Source organism: Haliotis rufescens, unplaced genomic scaffold (assembly GCF_023055435.1).
Source record: "Haliotis rufescens isolate VD_foot unplaced genomic scaffold, xgHalRufe1.0.p SCAF_59, whole genome shotgun sequence".
NCBI lineage: Eukaryota > Metazoa > Mollusca > Gastropoda > Lepetellida > Haliotidae > Haliotis > Haliotis rufescens.
The window spans coordinates 2,807,994-2,828,304 of record NW_025964323.1 but is presented as its reverse complement, the minus strand read 5'-3'; the positions used below and the strand labels follow the sequence as shown (position 1 = coordinate 2,828,304).

The 20,311-nt window shown below is 40.5% G+C and overlaps 1 protein-coding gene across 1 annotated transcript; it reads left to right on the top strand.

The window, feature by feature from the left end:
- The first annotated feature begins 203 nt into the window (after positions 1 to 203).
- Positions 204 to 13,354, top strand: LOC124115749. The gene is made up of 10 exons (XM_046476862.2): positions 204 to 529; positions 1,810 to 2,076; positions 2,939 to 3,109; positions 3,714 to 3,949; positions 6,732 to 6,890; positions 7,528 to 7,646; positions 8,504 to 8,561; positions 10,444 to 10,689; positions 11,358 to 11,490; positions 12,978 to 13,354. The coding sequence occupies exons 2-10, from the start codon at positions 1,814 to 1,816 to the stop codon at positions 13,069 to 13,071; spliced, it is 1,479 nt and encodes a 492-aa protein (XP_046332818.2). The 5' UTR covers positions 204 to 529; positions 1,810 to 1,813; the 3' UTR covers positions 13,072 to 13,354.
- The last annotated feature ends 6,957 nt before the right edge of the window (positions 13,355 to 20,311 follow it).

Genomic DNA, 20,311 nt, shown 5'->3' with positions numbered 1-20,311 from the left:
GATAATTGATTTATTTTGAAAGAATGATACCTTTACCGTGCATTTATGTCCCTAACGAATAACTATTTCGTTCAAATCATGTTTCGTTTTATTGTTGTTGTATTATGCGCACCTGCTTGACTGGGTCCCTGTCTATCGATAACTATCGCTACGCACCTATCGACCGCGCAACCTTACAGCAATACCTATTTTAAGAATCTGTTCATGATTTGTCATATTAAACATTACAACAACTATCACCGTATCAGTACAAAACTAATTCCGTTAAAGTTTAGTTTAAGAGCACGAGTAATTCGCGTGGGAAACAGCAATAAAATCAAGAGCATGCATCACTAGCTGATCACGCTGTTATTATTCTCTTTGGTTTGTTTTCTCGTTGCCATGATACGTCCAAACATGTTGGTTGTTGGTGAATGCATTTCTAAGATTTTGGCAAGTTGCCACATGTTGACGTCCACGACTGGCACGAGTTCCCAGTGTATTTGGATTCCGTCCAGTAAATATCATTCCATCTTCCATCGCAGTTTGAGTAAGTGTTCAATATTATTTAATTTCCATGAGCTCTCCCACTTTCATTACCTGGACAAACGTTATCGAATCTGTGTACACAATTGGTGTAAACTTCTACCATGTCTAGGCCTAGATGTTGACATCTATATTTACACATGAGCAATATTCACGTGGATATATACTGTTTGTTTCTTACTGAGAGTAAAATATCAAAGTTACATTCTGCAAGTGGCACGTGAGTATGCTTATGGTTGTTAACTTGATGAAAGGAATGCACGGAGTACATCAAGTTGATCACTAAATTAAAAAAAAAAATACACATCAACTAATTGATAAAAGCTAGACAGTTAATTTATAGGACTAATAATTAGGCTCTCGTATGATCTGATATGAGTTCACATTTGTCTCAAGCAATCCAAGTACCTATAACCATGATAACCAAAGTTCTACTTTTAAAAATCATATGATTTTAATGTCTTCATTGAAAATGGAATTTCATATAAACTGGCATAAGTCTGGTCTGGTTCAAGCAGCCACACACACACGTGCGTGCATGTTGCCGAGTGAGTGAAATAATCTTGAACGTGAAGTAAAGGTCCACTTCAAATCACCTCACCTTAGGTTCAAACACTGTTTAAGCATCCCCATAACAGTCGACTGAATATGGAAGCTGTAGTGAATATGTATTGAATACTGATATATCCTTGAATGATACCCTCACATATGTAAATGGTGTACCAGTCCTTGCTGTATTTCGATATTCCATGGTTGCGGAATATTTTTCAGACATGTTCCCTTGGTGCAGAAATGTACCTATCTTGCAGACAATCACATTTTGTGCAGAACTCATGCAGCATTTTGCATTTATCTGCCACAGAATTCATCAAATACACTGCAAAATTTTAACATGTGAGCCGAAATCTGGTGAACATGTGAATGGATGTTTATTTTGTTTTGAAGTGAAGATGACTTTTGTGTTATTGCTCACGAAAAGTACATGTCTGTGTTATTACACTATTGATCTCCAGATTTACGGCAACAAGTTATTCTTGCCGTGGACAAGTTTATCATAAAAATGGCCGCCGTAAGTGTAACAGTCGCAAAACTTCGAAATTGACAAAATCTAAGTTTAAAAGTGTGCGGAATTTGTACAACATTATCAAAATTTGGTTGCAGATTTATAAAAAAGTGGCCACAGAATTTTAAGAACTTTTTGTTGCCGCAGATTAGTGCGGGTACTGGTGCACTGTCTATTTATTATTATTTAACATTTTTATTTATTTTGAATGTGTTAAACAGATTTATGGAACAAATGATGACGTCCGAAACACCAGAAATTCCTTTGGGAACGTTGGAACTTGAATCACTACCAGGGAAGCCTGATATCCCCCTCGAAGATGAAGAGTGTAGGAAAGGGGAGACTGTCCTGGAGGAGGAGAACCTGGCCTTCGAGGGAGCCGAAACACTACAGGGAGAGTTAACTCCCCTTACCTATGTAGATTTCATGCCAAGATGCCTGGGAACTGGGTATCTCAAGGGACAAATACCTGACTTTGCTGAATTTGGGTAAGTTTTTCATATCTTTTTAAAAAATATTCAAAACTTTTCATTGTGAATTTGTTGTATTTAATGTAATAATGTGATATTGTTTGATATTATTTGTAGTTGTCAAAGGGAAATATGCAAACTTTGAAAAGCCCAAATCTTGATATGATATTCAGTGATAACATGTTTGGAATTTAGGACATTGCGCATTGTATGGTAAAGGTTAAAGATAATATTTTCAATTTTTCTGTTTAATATATTTTAGATTTGTTATATGGATAACAGTTTTAGAAATATTGTCTTTTTTGTTATCTATTTTTGGAATGACATCAGGAATGTAACAAAAGGGAAATCCCAATGTGGCTATCAGCCAAAAATAGAATCGCCAGATTTGCAAACCGCCTCTACATATCATAAATATGACACAATGCAAAACTGTTAAGAACCAATCTATGTAATGCTCTTCATAAGTAACCTTACATGTTTCAACCTCTGCAAGGCAAAAATCATTCTATACAGAACCTGAGGTAAATAAGCAATCCTTCAAAAATGTGAAAATGAAGTTGGCAGGAAGCAATATTTCTCTTTTAGAAATAGACTATGGCACGTTATGAACCCTAGATGTGAATGATTTTTTGTCAGTCAAATATCGCAAAATGTATTGTGATTAGCGTTTCAAGTTCACTACTAAGAATAGCTGCTACGAACATATGTCTAAAGTTAACTTTTACTTTAAAATCTGCTCTGAAATATATATTGTCAAGACATTTCCATGCTGTTTGACGTAAACATGTGTATTTGGATATGAATCGTACCGTGACCCGTGTATCGTGATACGTATCGTATCGTTTTCCGACTAAAATGCATGGTTGTTGTGGTGCAGGACGGTGGTGGAGCAGGCAAACCAGTGGTTGGAGTCCATGCCGCAGTACACAGTGTGGAAGTGTGAGACGGTGGGGAAGAAGCTCAACAACCACGACTACCAACTTGACAACGACGCTGTCTTCATCCACTTGTCCAGTCATGGCAACAATGCCTTCCTCATGGGACTCAGGTCAGACTAAACCCATACTACCAACACTTGGCAGACTCCATTGTATCTGTTAAGCTTATCTATATCTAACAAACATATATTGCAAACTAACATGATTTCCAAAGGAGGGTTTGACAGATCTTCACTCAGAGATGTATCAGAGTGAAAGATCTGACTTTAACATGTTTAATGAGATTGTGATAAAAGCATAATAAAAACAGACAAAGTTAATCTTTAGTTGTTGTAATTAAATTTAGAATATACTTTTTTGCATAGAGTGATGTTTACTGGACCACAGCTCTTGATATGTTGAACATGCTAGTTGGTTTTGTTTGAGTCTGGACCATGGGCCCTGTTCCACAAAGTGATCTTAGTGATAAGACGATTGTAACTCCCATACTTTAGCATAGACTTACGAAAATCGCAAAGATCCCTTTGTCAGACAAGACCCAGGACTTTTGATATGTTGAACACACCAGTTGGTGAATGTAAATTTGTTGGACGAGACCCAGGGCTTTTGATATGTTGAACATACCAGTTGGTGAATGTAACTTTGTTGGACGAGACCCAGGGCTCTTGATATGTTGAACACACCAGTTGGTGAATGTAACTTATGTTTGTTCAGGCTGTGGCTGACCCCGAAGATGAACCCAGATGCTCCTGTGCAGAAGCTGTCGTACATATCTGTGTTGCCGGAGGAGAACGCCCAGGGAGGGGGCAGTGTTGCGGACGTCGTCTCCAACATCCTCAACCAGCAGACCGGCTTCCGATTTGGCGGGGCACAGCTGTTTGGGCAGTTCAACTCCCTGAGCAAGACTCTGGAGAAACTCTTCAGGCAGTTCCAGTTGAACCCTATCTCTGGTGAGCTAAAGTGGCCCTGTTGAAGATGGTGTTTGTTCTTGGTTACTGTATTAACACTGAGTCTGTGTTGCATGCCATAGGAGTGTCTGAAGCAGATACATTTTTTGGGGGTTAAATTCCCAGATTTGCCCTGTTATGTTTCTAGGTTTGTGAGCACCGTGCATGTGCTCTCGGATTTTACTTTATTGGTAAACGTTACTTTGGGCTTTCCTACCACATCAACCTGACACTGAAGAAATCTAGACTTGCATGAGATCTCTTGAATATGTTTTCTTATTAGCTCACTTGACTTGCAAGGTTGGTAGTGTGATATCAGCTGTATTGCAAGGTTGGTAGTGTGATATCAGCTGTATTGAAAGGTTGGTAGTGGGATATCAGCTGTATTGCAAGATTGGTAGTATAAGATCAGCTGTATTGCAAGGTTGGTAGTGTGATATCAGCTGTATTGCAAGGCTGGTAGTGTAAGATCAGCTGTATTGCAAGGTTGGTAGTGTGATATCAGCTGTATTGCAATGCTGGTAGTGTGATATCAGCTGTATTGCAAGGCTGGTAGTGTGATATCAGCTGTATTGCAAGGCTGGTAGTGTGATATCAGCTGTATTGAAAGGTTGGTAGTGGGATATCAGCTGTATTGCAAGATTGGTAGTATAAGATCAGCTGTATTGCAAGGTTGGTAGTGTGATATCAGCTGTATTGCAAGGCTGGTAGTGTAAGATCAGCTGTATTGCAAGGTTGGTAGTGTGATATCAGCTGTATTGCAAGGTTGGTAGTGTGATATTAGCTGTATTGCAAGGCTGGTAGTGTGATATCAGCTGTATTGCAATGCTGGTAGTGTGATATCAGCTGTATTGCAAGGCTGGTAGTGTGATATCAGCTGTATTGCAAGGCTGGTAGTATAAGATCAGCTGTGTTACAAGGTTGGTAGTGTGATATTAGCTGTATTGCAAGGTTGGTAGTGTGATATCAGCTGTATTGCAAGGCTGGTAGTGTGGTATCAGCTGTATTGCAATGCTGGTAGTGTGATATCAGCTGTATTGCAAGGTTGGTAGTATGAGATCAGCTGTATTGCAAGGTTGGTAGTGTGATATCAGCTGTCTTGCAAGGCTGGTAGTGTGATATCAACTGTATTGCAAGGTTGGTAGTGTGATATCAGCTGTATTGCAAGGCTGGTAGTGTGATATCAGCTGTATTGAAAGGTTGGTAGTGGGATATCAGCTGTATTGCAAGATTGGTAGTATAAGATCAGCTGTATTGCAAGGTTGGTAGTGTGATATCAGCTGTATTGCAAGGCTGGTAGTGTAAGATCAGCTGTATTGCAAGGTTGGTAGTGTGATATCAGCTGTATTGCAATGCTGGTAGTGTGATATCAGCTGTATTGCAAGGCTTGTAGTGTGATATCAGCTGTATTGCAAGGCTGGTAGTGTGATATCAGCTGTATTGAAAGGTTGGTAGTGGGATATCAGCTGTATTGCAAGATTGGTAGTATAAGATCAGCTGTATTGCAAGGTTGGTAGTGTGATATCAGCTGTATTGCAAGGCTGGTAGTGTAAGATCAGCTGTATTGCAAGGTTGGTAGTGTGATATCAGCTGTATTGCAAGGTTGGTAGTGTGATATTAGCTGTATTGCAAGGCTGGTAGTGTGATATCAGCTGTATTGCAATGCTGGTAGTGTGATATCAGCTGTATTGCAAGGCTGGTAGTGTGATATCAGCTGTATTGCAAGGCTGGTAGTATAAGATCAGCTGTATTGCAAGGTTGGTAGTGTGATATTAGCTGTATTGCAAGGTTGGTAGTGTGATATCAGCTGTATTGCAAGGCTGGTAGTGTGGTATCAGCTGTATTGCAATGCTGGTAGTGTGATATCAGCTGTATTGCAAGGTTGGTAGTATGAGATCAGCTGTATTGCAAGGTTGGTAGTGTGATATCAGCTGTCTTGCAAGGCTGGTAGTGTGATATCAACTGTATTGCAAGGTTGGTAGTGTGATATCAGCTGTATTGCAAGGCTGGTAGTGTGATATCAGCTGTATTGCAATGCTGGTAGTGTGATATCAGCTGTATTGCAAGGTTGGTAGTATGAGATCAGCTGTATTGCAAGGTTGGTAGTGTGATATCAGCTGTATTGCAAGATTGGTAGTATGAGATCAGCTGTATTGCAAGGTTGGTAGTGTGAGGTCAGCTGTATTGCAAGGTTGGTAGTGTGAGGTCAGTTGTACTGTGAAACTCCTAGTGTAGGTCAGCCCTACTATGTAGAGATTATTATACGAGTGTTCATGTCATACTGTGTTTAAGACATGAGTGGACTTTATGCACGAGTATCGTAAACATAGTATGACATGAACACAAATATAATGTATAAAAGAAGATGTCTACTCACCAAGACAAATTTTAGTGTTTACCTATAAGGACAGCAAGTATCAACCGTAGCGGAACCACAATTTGTCAAATGACGTCAACAATCTTCAGCTATGACATCGTTTCTAGCGTGATGTCATTCCGATCTCACGTTACAATAACATTCGAATGACGTAAAAAATGCTGTCCGGATGACAGAAACAATACGCTGTCGTCTCGTGACATGATATGACACTAGGGCACATACGATTTTTATGAACCCCGATATGTTTTTATGTTTTATGCCTTCATGGGTAATAATTACCATTATAATTAGCCCCTCAGATCTGAATCCAAATCAACTCTGATCACTGTCTACAAGATTGGAGGAGTAGGGGGTCATTCATTATGTCATTGTTCTTGATAAGTAAACCTACTCTTCTCCTGGCAGGTGAGATTCTGAATGTGGAGACCATTAAACTCCTGATGTCGGACAGCAAACCCAACCCCGAGACTACCTGCTCGGTGGAGACAGGGAGGACCAATCGGCTGTTTGTGTTCGCTCTCAGGATATTCTACGTCATCGGAGAACCAGCATTTGAGACACTAGGTGAGATATTCTAGATACTTGGAATAATGACCTGGTGGTTGGTGAGATGTACCCAGTTCATAGGTGAGATGCAGGCAGACATTGAGAGATATTGGCAGTGTGTAGGTGAGATGTTGCCAGACATTGAGAGATATTGGCAGCATGTAGGTGAGATGCAGGCAGGAACTGGGAGACATTGACTTATTGTATGCAAGAATACTAATTGTTGGGAGATATTGGCAATCTGTAAGTGAGATATAATCGGGACATTTTAGATCATAGGGCGCACTATTTTGTGTCTGCTAAAACTATTTACTACTTGTGGTCCCGTGAAGATCCTTGGTTAGAAATGATCTTCAGCAACCCATGCTTGTAAGAGGATAAACAGGATCAGGTGGTAAGGCTCACTGACTTGGTCGATGCATGTCATCATATCCCAATTGCGTAGATGGATGCTCATGTCAATCACTGGATTGTGTGTTCCAGTCGCCATTATTTACAGATTGCATTCATATAGCTGGAATAGCGCTGAGTGTAGCTTGAAAAACAAACAAACAAACAAACTATGTGTGCTATTTACTACTTGTGATAGTTACTACTAGTGCTATGAAGTATTCCCAAGCTAGCCCCTGTACAATGCAGCATGTGTTTTTCCCAGGGGCCAAGGACATCATCCCAGACTACACCTGCAACACTGAGGGGATGATCCAGAGGTTAAAGTTCGCCACCTACAGGTCAACAGTGCAGAAAGCCTCTGATTGGCTGAAGAAACAACAGGTTTGTCCTGGAGCTACCATGAATGTAAAGAATATGAGCGTATACTTGATGGACCTGCATACAGTAGCTTCTGTACTTCCTTGTCAGGTGGGGCGGTCGGGTAGCCTAGTGGTTTAAGCGTTCGCTCGTCACGCAGAAGACCCGGGTTCAATTCCTGACATGGGTACAATGTGTGAAGCCCATTTCTGGTGTTCTCCGCCATTTTATTGCTGGAATATTGCTAAAAGCGGCGTAAAAAACATACTCACTCACTCCTTGTAGGGTGCCATCCCAGTTCAGATCTGGACTTGGCCATTGACACATTGTATCATAGTATTGTCAGATTTACCTATTCATAAAACTTGAGTTAGCACAGAAGTTACCTTGAAAAGGGCTCTGGAAGTGCAAGGTTTGTATATCACCAAAGTTTAACTTGCTTTGTTACATACCATCTCAAACTACACATGGGAGTGCCTGGTTGCATAAAGCCCCATCCTTACCAGGGAAACATCTGTTCCACATTGTGTAGACCGATGCTGTCGACATCAATTACTGGATTGTCTGGTCCAAAACTTGATTATTTACAGACTGCTGTCATATAGCTGGATTATTGCTGAGTGCGGCGTTAAACAACAAATAAACATAAATGCTCCAGTTTATACGTCATACATAGTTTTATGACTTATTAAAACACAAGAGCCATTTTGATTGGTTGTAGAACTCACGAGACAAATTCCAGCTGTTGGCAGATGCTTATGATAAAGATGTTCTAGTGGATAGGTCAGGGTATCTTCATCCTAAAGTGAAAAACAATTACACTGGATCATCGAGAATAGTTTGGTGTTAGTTTTTATTAAGTGGTGAACATTCTGTTTCAGGGCATCAAGGTGGTCAATGTGCAGACTATCGATGTCAAAGTGTTGAAGCTTCCCAACGGTAGGTATCTGTTCCGTGTACACACATTTGTAGTAGGTCTTTGGAGGTGCCTTGAATGATGGGAGTGATGGTGAGAGCTAAGGTTCTGTTGGTAGATTGGTCCAAAGTGTTGAAGCATAGTATTCGAAAGATCTGTGACCAAAGTCTTCAAGCAGGTTTCTGGAACTTGCAGCAAGTGTTGTTTTCAGAATGGAGAGATCTAGATGGCTTATAGAGGCAAAAGTTCCATCAGTTACAATGGGGCTGATTCATTGAAGCATTTGTAGACTAATGTCAGTAGTTTAAAATCAGTTCTACACAACATACACTGTTGGGCGTATCAGCAAGTGCTGGGAGGATGCAGTTTTGGGTCATGTACCACCATGAGGAAAGAAAACAAGTGGTTATCTGTTGAGTGCGAGTATCGGTTGAAACAGACGTAAAATTGTTTCTGGCACAGCTGCTCCACATGACACGATGATTGAATATCTAGTGATGCTGCAGGCAGTTTGCAGCTTGTCTTCTGTGAATGACTGGTCATGTATCATAAGGAGGAGAGAGGTGGGGGTGGGGGGTTCATGAAAGAAATGTTTCATAAAATGTCGGTAGGGGAGGAGGGGTCAGCAAAATATGGTACAGTCCTAAGACCAATCCCACCGCCCCACCGCCCCACCACCCTCTATAATTAATGACCAGTCCCTTATTATGCATAGACATAATCACCAGAGCTGTTCATATGAATTTGCAGGATCTAGCTTAACTTGAACATGTGATGAACCATATGGATATTGAATAAAGGTATGGTGAAGATTGCCACAGTGTAGCCAGTTTGGTTCAGATGTTTCTTTGTGCTGTTCTGATGTGGTTCTGTAAAAGCCAACAATGGTAAAGTGCGATGTCTTGTCAGTCACTCTACCGTCAGTCCTCTTTCCCCATGGGGATTCTGAGGCAGAATATGTCCAAAACACCCAATGCTTGACTCCCTGTGTGGATTCTGAGGCAGAATATGTCCCAAACACCCAATGCTTGACTCCCTGTGTGGATTCTGGGGCAGAATATGTCCAAAATACCCAATGCTTGACTCCCTGTGTGGATTCTGGGTCAGAATATGTCCCAAACACCCAATGCTTGACTCCCTGTGTGGATTCTGAGGCAGAATATGTCCCAAACACCCAATGCTTGACTCCCTGTGTGGATTCTGGGGCAGAATATGTCCAAAATACCCAATGCTTGACTCCCTGTGTGGATTCTGGGTCAGAATATGTCCCAAACACCCAATGCTTGACTCCCTGTGTGGATTCTAGGGCAGAATATGTCCCAAACACCCAATGCTTGACTCCCTGTGTGGATTCTAGGGCAGAATATGTCCCAAACACCCAATGCTTGACTCCCTGTGTGGATTCTGGGTCAGAATATGTCCCAAATACCCTATGTTTGACTTCCATGGGATTCTGGAGCAGAGTATAGACCCAGTGTTCCAGGATTGTAAGACCTCACAAATTGAATCAGGGGATAACAATGTTAAACTTGCACCTCTACTGCATGGACATCCATGCTATCAACCACTGTTTGTTTGTTTGTTGTTTAACTCCAAACTCAGCAATATTCCAACTATATGATGTTGGTCTGTAAATAATAGAGTCTGGAGCAGACAATCCAGTGATTGACATCATGAGCATCGAACCATGCATTTGTGACCAACCGGATCCAGTTATTCACCTCTTATGACAAGCATAGTCACCTCTTACAGCAAGCATAAGTTGCTGAAGATCTATCCTCTACACGGATCTTCAAGGGTCTATCAACTACTGGTTTATGTGGCTCAGAATTGTTCACAGGCCACCACAATATATCTGAAATATCAGCGTCAAACAACATTCACTCAGACCCTGTTCTCTTCCAGGCAACATAGAGTTTGACTCCGATTCTTCTGGATATGGCGAGATGGCATTCGAGGACAGCTGCCAGTTCTTGAAGGTCTTGCGGATCTACTACGTGAAGAAACAGAAGGTGACCTCCCTGGATGCCACGCCCACCACCAATATGACAAGCAGGCTGTTTGTGCCGGTCCGCAAAAACCAGACTGGCAAAGTGTTCGAGTGTTTCTCCAAGACCATGCAGAGAGTCATAGCCTGGCTCAATGTCACACGTTAGTAGATTTGTTGTTATTTATTTTGGATTTTTCTATTTTTCTATATCCACTCACAAACATGAAAGCATGGGTAGAGAGTCAGAATAGAAGGGAATTTGAAGTTTGTTTGTTGTTTAATGCCGCACTCAGCAATATTCCAGCAATATGATGGCGGTCTGTAAATAATCGAGCTGGACCAGAAAATCCAGTGATTGACATTATGAGCATCGATCCACACAGTTGGGATGCGATGACATGCAAAATTAAGTCAGCGAGCCTAATGTTTTAAATATGAGTGTTAACAAAATTGCCAAAAAAACCTTTTAATCAAACACCAATTTGATTGTGTTTTTTTAACTGTTACAAAATTAAAGCATAGGTGCAGGCTCTTCCATAGAAAAAAGTATTTTCATGTGACCAAACTATCATTCTGTAATGGCATTTTTGAATGCCAGGTAAATTATGGAAATCAAATCATGCACAAATTCTTAATACTGAGTAACCTTTATTATTTTATTTATCTGTCTAATGCTTGACATGAATATTGCATGAACTCAGAATTACGACACCAAGAGTATGAATTTTTCTATAGGAGTGTGACATTGTAGATGTTTAAATTATTCACCATATTGTGGTTTCAGTGAAATTAGGAAATGCTACAGTAACATATGTTTCCATGGTTACAGAGACCCCCCTCCTCAGTATGGAGTCTGTTCAGTACATGGTGAACCCTGAGAGTTGGGGGACGGGGGTTGCTGAGGACAGAGTGGATACAACGAAGAACCAGTCCAGCGGGAGGTATCAGCTCACCTGTATCAGGTAGGTCTGTCTCAGACACGCCCCCCAGGGGGTTGCTGGGGATGAATAGTTCCTCATTCATGTCTCATGTTGGTATAGTAGAGGGGAATAGGTCCTGAGGAACCAATGCTTGACACCAATGGAAATTCCATGCAGAATATTTACCAAGGAACCAATGTTTGACCTCCATGGGAAATCCATGCAGAATAGTTGCCAAGGATCCAATATATGGGTGAGTTAAAATTTTAAGTCACATCGGCAATATTTCAGCCATATCGTGACTATCAAGTGTTGAACATAATACATATATTGAAACTTAAATAAAAACCTGCCAAACGAAGGACAGTAAAATAACTAGACTTATCACAGAAATATATTTTAAACTAATATGGAATCATAAAATTTATAGCACTAAACATAACATCACATTATAAAAATGGGCTGTAGATCGCCAGCAACTGAAGGTAGATCACCATACTAGGGACCATGGGGACTTACAGTACTTTAGCTTCCTGCATGGACCCCAGCCGGATTTACATCATCCCCTCAGCAACTAGCAATTGTACGCAAAGTTAGCCACAATTATAATTACAAATATACTACGTTTAAAAGAGTAGTAGGCAGAACTATTCTTTGAATGACATGGTCTTACGATATCCTCTCAGGGGAACAATAATTTTACACTACGTAGACCCCGTTTGAGGATACAGCCATTAACAAACTCAGATATAAATTCATTCTACCAATTTTAAAAGCTAGTTGCCAAGGAACCAATGTTTGACACCCATGTGAATTCCATGCAGAATAGTTGCCAAGGAACCGATGTTTGACCACATGGGAATTCCATGCAGAATAGGGGCGGTCGGGTAGCCTAGTGGTTAAAGCGTTTGCTCATCACGCCGAAGACCCGGGTTCGATTCCCGACATGGGTACAATGTGTGAAGCCCATTTCTGGTGTCCCCCGCCGTGATATCGCTGGAATATTGCTAAAAGCGGCGTAAAACATACTCACTCACTCACTCCATGCAGAATAGTTGCCAAGGATCCAAAGTTTGACCTCCATGTGAATTCCATGCAGAATAGTTGACAAGGAACTAATGTTTGACTCCCATGGGAATTCCATGCAGAGTGGTAGCCAAGGAACCAATGTTTGACTCACATAGGAATTCCATGCAGAGTAGTTGCCAAGGAACCAATGTTTGACTCACATGGGAATTTCAGGCAGAATAAGTGCAGATGCAGATTGACCCCACAGGCCATAAGAAAGCACAGGTTGGGTTAGACTTGTTGTGACAAGTGAGTCAATGGATCGGGTGTCCAGGTTTAGTAACAAGGTTGATTGTGTGTCATCGTACCTCATAGGTGTGGTCTGCTGCTCATAATATCAACCACTGTTTTGTTTGGCTTACTAAAGGCAGTGGTCATTAATCTGGATTGTAACTACTGCACTGCAGTGTTAAACAAATAACAAACCAACCAACCAACCAATGAAATATGTCTATTTGTAGGTTGTATTTCCCACAAGACTTTGAGGAGCCGTCTCCAGATCTGTTGCCCCCAACAAAGGAGGATGAGGAGGGATGGATGTGCGTCATATCCTAGGATGGATGGCGTATCTCGGCCGATGTATCATGTCGGGAGATGAACATTGAAAAGCTGTGAACACCAGTTGTGTGGGGAAATGGATGTGTCCTAGCATTTGCAGATCTGTGTGTCATATCGATGATGGGTATTCATGCAGTCTTCTGTATGCTATTCAGTAGTATTGTGAGCAGGTCATATTTTAAAATTTATCGTGGTTATTCTCTCAAAAAATGTCTTATTTCTGACACATTCCAACCCATACCAAAATTCAGTCTCCCTCTTGCCCCCCCCACCCCCCCCCCCCCCCCACCCCCCCACACCTGCACACACACACACACACACACACACACACAGACACACACCACACACCACACACTACCACGACCATCAAAAATATATATTTGTGGTAAGACAAAATATTTGGAATGACATATCCAATCTATTGATAAATGATAAATACCACTATGCTATTTAAAAGATAAAAAGATGTGTGATATATTATGAGATTATGTATTTCATTTGTTGAGGGTGTGAGAGGAACTTGTTTTATGGAAGGATGAAAATCTCTTGTAATTTCATGACATACTTGCTTTTATTACATGACATCTTTGTTTGTTATTGACCATTACGTTTGTCAGTATTACACTCCAACCTATGCCAACCTATTGTGATAAGCACTTATATTTCATGTCTGCAGATCTCAATACAACATTTTCATGTCCATTTGTTCGTTGATCATGCAGCATTGAAATAGTGCTAATAATGTCTGGCACATCACTCATCAGTAGAGGAAGAGGGGTAGACGGGTCCCTGTCACGTGTACAATTGACTACCTGAAAGTGGGGAGGGGGATCACTCAAATACGTGACTGCCTGTCAGTGGACAACAGATTTCTGCCATGGTCTTGTCATGCCACTTTAATCACTCCCTAGAATATTCTCTGATCTTCAGAAATAGGGGACGCCCTTAACTGGACTTGTTCCATCACTATGATGATGATGATAATGATGATGATGATGATGATGATGATGATGATGCAAGAAATTGATTTCAATGATTTTTTTTATAGTTTTGCAATGTCAAGTTCATCTTACCTGTTAATATCGGCACACTGATTTAAAATTTCGCATCTCAAAAGTATTGTCAAAACAACTCAGAAGCAGTATTGTGGTTTAATGCATTTGTGTGGAAGTCTACCATCATATTTAGCAAAGTAGAAATTTCATTTTATGCTAGTGGAGCTTTTATAGTCATTAAGTTGGGATGGAAACTGACTTATTTAGATACTGTTTTGTGATAAAATGTGTTGCCTTTTACAAAAATTCTATTTGATGAATTGTAGTTTTGTAGAATCCAGCAGTGTCCATGGCAACAGTGAAACCCTGTTAGTTTGGACACTATTAGTCTGGATGCCCCAACTTGTGGACAGTTACGTTTGTGAATGTCTATTTATGACTGTCTAAGGGGACATTGCTCTCTACTTACAAGGCACTGGGGTGGCCTAGTGGTTGAAGTGTTTGCTCATGTGGAAGACCCAAGTTTGTATGCCCACATGCGTACAAACCTATTTCTATTGGTCCCCGACATGAGATTTGCCCCTTAGTCCCCCTAGGTCTAAGTATGAGTGAAAGTGGTTGAAGTGAACTACCTACGCATGATATTTGTTGCACTTTTCATTGTACAAATTGTACATATACAGTTTGTATAGTTTAATCAAATCTCAAATGAAGTGTAAATAAGCCATGGATATAATGTGCACTTTCATATCATGTTTTAAAAACTATTTTTTTATACTTTGTAAATGGATCCCTGGCCCCAAATTTTCACGATTGTGGAATTTGTTTTTGAGAAGCGTCAGTAAAGGGTTTTCAGTAATAAAGAAAAAACAAGTCAATCATGGTCAATGTGTGAAGAGAAATAATCTTTTGATTTATCCACTAGAATATTAGTTTTCTTTCATTTCATTTGTTCTTTATTTAATCTGTTGACACTGTGTTTTCTAATTTTACATGAAAAAGTTTTAGAATGTTTGCATGTCACATCTTTATTCTGGGCAGATTTTCATACTTGTTGGAGAAAATTGATCATAATGTATTGTCATGATGTCATTTTGTCATGCCAGAGATGTCTTGATGTCATGTCAGAGATGTCATGGTGATGTCTTGATGTCATGTCAGAGATGTCATGGTGATGTCATGGTGAGACCAGAGATGTGATTATATCATGTCAGAGTTGTCAGTGAGATATCATGTCATGATAGAGATGTCATTATGATGTCATGTCATGTCAGAGATGTCATGGTGATGCCAGAGATGTGATGATATCATGTCAGAGTTGTCAGTGTGATATCATGTCATGATAGAGATGTCATGCCAGAGCTGATGTCACTTCGCCACCTTTGTTATTTTTCAGGCCTCAGTTTGGTTCTGACCTTACGAACTTAGAATATTGACACCCTGTAATATCCTTGGGGACAGTTTTATTTGATCTTTTTTTGAAAATATATAAAATGTAAATTTTTATTATATCTATAATGATTGTAAATCTCTGTCATCTTTTGTGACTGCTGAATATTAAAACACTGCTGAAACTGACATGTGTTGCTTCCTCATCCTGGCTGAATATTGCTGGTGATCATTATGTCTGCCCCTCAAAGGGAGGGAACACATTATTTTTGGCTCATTCCGTTGGCGTCTGCGTTTGCGTTCCCATCATATTCCGAGCCATAACATGAAAACCTTTCAACAGATGTCACCTTCACTTTTCATGTGCATTGCTCAATTGGTGTCTTTTGCTATTTTGAAATTTTTTGAAATTACATTTTTTTATGTTAGCATGGAAACAATTTAGACTTTGTCTCAAATAGCTTCTTTTCCAAGCCATGACTCTCAAGCGATTAATGAATATTTTTGCATGAAACTATACATGGGCAATGACCATATGCTTCTTTTCATACTTATCACTTTAAACACTAACAACTAGCAGTTGTTTCTCGCCAAAACTCTAAGCCTTCAAGGCTATAATTTGCTATTATTGTTTTTCGGAATTGCAAACACATTTATAGTAACAAATTGAACTAATGTATCTCAAAGGGGGAAGGGGAGACATTTGTTGTTATGAGTTAAAGTACATTCATTTCATCAGCGTATTACTTCAACTGAACACAGAACACCTCATCAAAATTACAATTTTCAACATGGCTGCCAGTGTGTTGCTTGAGGAGGCATCCAGTGGGCTCAGGTGCTGTAATTTGCTATGGAGAGTTGTAGCCCTTTGCCATGTCAGGATCTGCTGGTCTTTGGTTTGAACAGTAAATTTGCAGCTATTATGACCTTGGCCTTGGGGTTTCTTCCCACAGAAAGTTGACACTTGTAAATAATTGAAATACTGTCAAAACAAGCTTGGATAACTGATGCCATTCCCTATTTTGACTTGTACCATATGTTTCTTTGTTTTCAGGTGAACAATTCACTTGCCTTTGCATGTGTTTGTGATTGTGCCACTGGTGGAGCAGGATACGCTCACCTTTTTGCAAACACCTGCCATAATCATGGATTCTTAAACACACTGGACACTGCTTTTAGCAGGGGTTTCTTTCTTATGAAAATTGAAAGGGTTTTGTCGCTTTTCTTCCCAACCCATCTCAATCACCAATGATATTGTTAGAAGATCGTCTATTCATGGAGTAGAATGGTGGATAGTGCAAAGCCTTATTGACTGATGTTTAGGGGAGACTTTGATCAGGCATAATGGGATTTTTTTATGTTCAACCCGAGGGTTTTCCGGGTTAGAATAGGTTCTCAGTAACATATGCTGGTTGTAAGAGGCGACTTAATGCATCAGGTGGTCAGACTCTGTGATTTGGTTCATTGCATGTCATCGTACCCCAACAGCAATGTTTTGCTCAAAATATCAAAAATTAACCACCTGACCGTGTGGCTAGACTATTATTTACAGGCCGCCGTCATTTAGCTGGAATGATGCCGCTTGCGCACGCACGCATGCACGCATGACAGCACACAAACTACTTAATGATAATTTTAATGACCTCATATTGATTTGTTTGTTGTTTAACGCCGGACTCAGCATATTCCAGCTTTATGACGGCTGTCTGTAAATAATCAAGTCTGCACCAGACAATCCAGTGATTGATATCATGAGCAATTGGGAAATAATGACATGCAATAACAAATTCAGCAAGCCTGACTACCCGATCCCGTTAGTCGCCTCTTACGACAAGCATAGTAGCCTTTTATGCAAAGCATGGGTTGCTGAAGACCTATTCTACCCGAATCTTCACGGGTCCAAATTGGTTGGTATTTAATTGTGTGCAAAAATGATCTACAAGCAGCCTCATGCAAAACAAAACTTCCTGGATTCAATCTGGTCATCGAATTGAATAAACTTAAACATTTGTGAATTATGTCCATTTTTATACCCCCGGCATATAATGCGGGGGGATATAGCCTTTTCCGGGGCAGAATTCGAAAACCATTCAGTGTATTTGATTGAAACTTGGCAAATCTATCAGGCACATACTGAAGTGGTGCCTTTTGATATTTTGGGATTTTTTCTAATTTTAATTTTTTTAAATTTTTATGGAATGAAGTTGGACATAGACTCAATTGGGGATGGGGTTCGTTTCCGGGGCAGAATTCGAAAACCATTCAGTGTATGTGATCGAAACTTGGCAAATCTATCAGGCACATACTGAAGTGGTGCCTTTTGATATTTTGGGATTTTTCTAATTTTTATTTTTTAAATTTTTTTTATGGAATGAAGTTGGACATAGACTCAATTGGGGATGGGGTTTGTTTCCGGGGCAGAATTCGAAAACCATTCAGTGTATTTGATTGAAACTTGGCAAATCTATCAGGCACATACTGAATTGGTGCCTTTTGATATTTTGGGATTTTTCTAATTTTAATTTTTTTAAATTTTTATGGAATGAAGTTGGACATAGACTCCATTGGGGAACGGGTTCGTTTCCGGACCAGAATTCGAAAACCATTCAGTGGGTAAACAATGTATGCCTCTTCAAGAACATTCAACTCTTGACTCATTACATACAGAATTGCACATTTACTTGTGGTTACTTTACAGCCGGGGGGATATGTCATCTTTCTGATGACTCTTGTTACCACTTTTATTACTGTTGAATGTGTTTGTTGTTTAACGCCACATTAAGCAACATTCCATCTATATAACAGCGGCAGGAGCAGACAATCCAGTGATAGATGTGGTGATCAACGATCTACACAGTCGGGTAGGAAGCTGGCAACTTTGAACTTACCCCCGTGATGCTTTCGAGGCAGAATAATAGCAGTACCCGATAACCCGTAACCTATGCTTGTCTAGTGTGTTTGCTGTTCAGCCACGTACTCCACATAATGAAATAATAAAAATTGAAAGTGTTGAGATGCAATTAAGCCTGACCACCCGATCCATTAAGTCGCGTCTTACAAGCATTGGTTGCTGGGGACCTGTATTCCTATCCTAAATTCCTAGTGTTTCTCAATACAGATGTATCAGGGAATTCTGACTCTAAGATATGACATCGAACACTCCTTAACCGGAGGAGGGAGCTTAAAACATTTCCGGATTGACGTGATATTCAAAACCCCTGTTTATCACACAAAGATGGGTTATTATACGATTAGTACTTCGGACTTTCTTTGGACTCAGAACAGATGGGTCCTTCACATAATTTTGTGGTGATACACCATTGGCGCATTTCAACAATACGCCAATGGTCTTCCAGATTCTGCCTATTGTACTTTCCAACACGTCTTTTGTCTTTCCACGTCCGCCGAGTCCACTAAAGAGGATTGGGTGGTCAGCAAGGGCATCTTGAGTGACATAGATTGTTAATCATGCTTGCAGTGATGAGTTGTCTGGACCAGACTCGATTATTAACACAATGCGGCAATACAGTCGGAATGTTGCCGACTGCGGGAGTAAATAAGATTCACTCACCCAATGCTGCCATAGTGGCTGTTCTGGTAGCGTCTACCATATTGGTCCGTCTGCAGAACATGTTGTTGGCAGTTTTCCGCATTGGAGTATAAAGGACGGGATAGATAACCACTTTCAAATTGGAATAGTTAGTGAGTATGGGCTTCACACATTGTACCCATGTCGGGAATCGAACGCGGGTCTTCAGCGTGATGAGCGAACGCTTTAACAACGAGGCTACCTGACCGCCCCCTAATTGGAATAAAACTTAGTCAAAATTCAAGGAGTTGAAAACCTATGTTCATATTAGACAGGTTGTATGAGGCGGTTGTATAGATCGAAGAAAGTCTAAAATGGCCGTTATTTAACCAATTGAAATAAAGAGATAGCAAAAACGAACTTTGCGAGTTTCAGTTTTCGGACGGGTTCGTGTGTTCCCGTGAGTACAGTACGCCCGTGTCGTGTGGTCTTGCAGAGGAAACCGATACTAGCGATAAGTCCAAGTAACCACTGTAGTCCAACTAGTACAACCCTCCACGCAGTCGTAGATTTGGCGTCCGGATATCCAAACCCCTGGCACGAGAAGGTTGAATAGTTATCATGTAACACAGGCAATATTCCCAAAGCAACATTCGCAATCCAAGAAAGCTATGGTTACTAGTATTCAAAGGGGGCACGGGTGGCCCAGTCGTCTAAGGCGCCGCGATTCGCTGTGCAGAGTTGCGTCCCAGAAACCTATGATTGTTGGTTCGAATCCCGGTTAGCCCCGATTATGTTTCTAGGTTTATCAGCACAATACCCGTGCTCGTGGGTTTCTCCCACATTAAGCTGACACGCCGTGATATAACTGTAATACTGTTAAAAGCGGCGTTAAACCCAATTCACTCACTCACTCACTACTGGTATTCAAACTCGAAATTTTGTCACTAAAGTTTTGTGTTCCGTGCTTTATAAAATAGCGAGATATACGTTCAAGTTTATTGCGACCAGTATCAACATGGTAACATTCTTCGTTAGCATCATTGACGACAGAACTTCAAGAAACGTCTCCAAGAGACTGGGTGCGGTGTATCATTGCCGTGAGGAACACGCTACCGGTCAATTTCGTCACTAAAGTTTTGTATTTCGTGCTTTTAAAAATAGCCAGATATACGTTCAAGTTTAGTGCGACCAGTAACCAGTCAACATCATCGACGACAGAAGAAACGTCTTCATCTGAATCTGGTTGTTCAGGAACTTGACGGAAGGTAGGTAAATAATACTCAACAACTGTTCCATTAGACAAGACACTTGCTCCTGGATC

Excerpts from the sequence above, each read along its gene's own strand:
- LOC124115749 (XM_046476862.2), top strand. The coding sequence starts at position 1,814 with ATGGAACAAATGATGACGTCCGAAACACCAGAAATTCCTTTGGGAACG. Across the intron at positions 2,077-2,938 it reads CCTGACTTTGCTGAATTTGG|GACGGTGGTGGAGCAGGCAA; the intron begins GTAAGTTTTTCA and ends GTTGTGGTGCAG. Across the intron at positions 8,562-10,443 it reads AGTGTTGAAGCTTCCCAACG|GCAACATAGAGTTTGACTCC; the intron begins GTAGGTATCTGT and ends GTTCTCTTCCAG.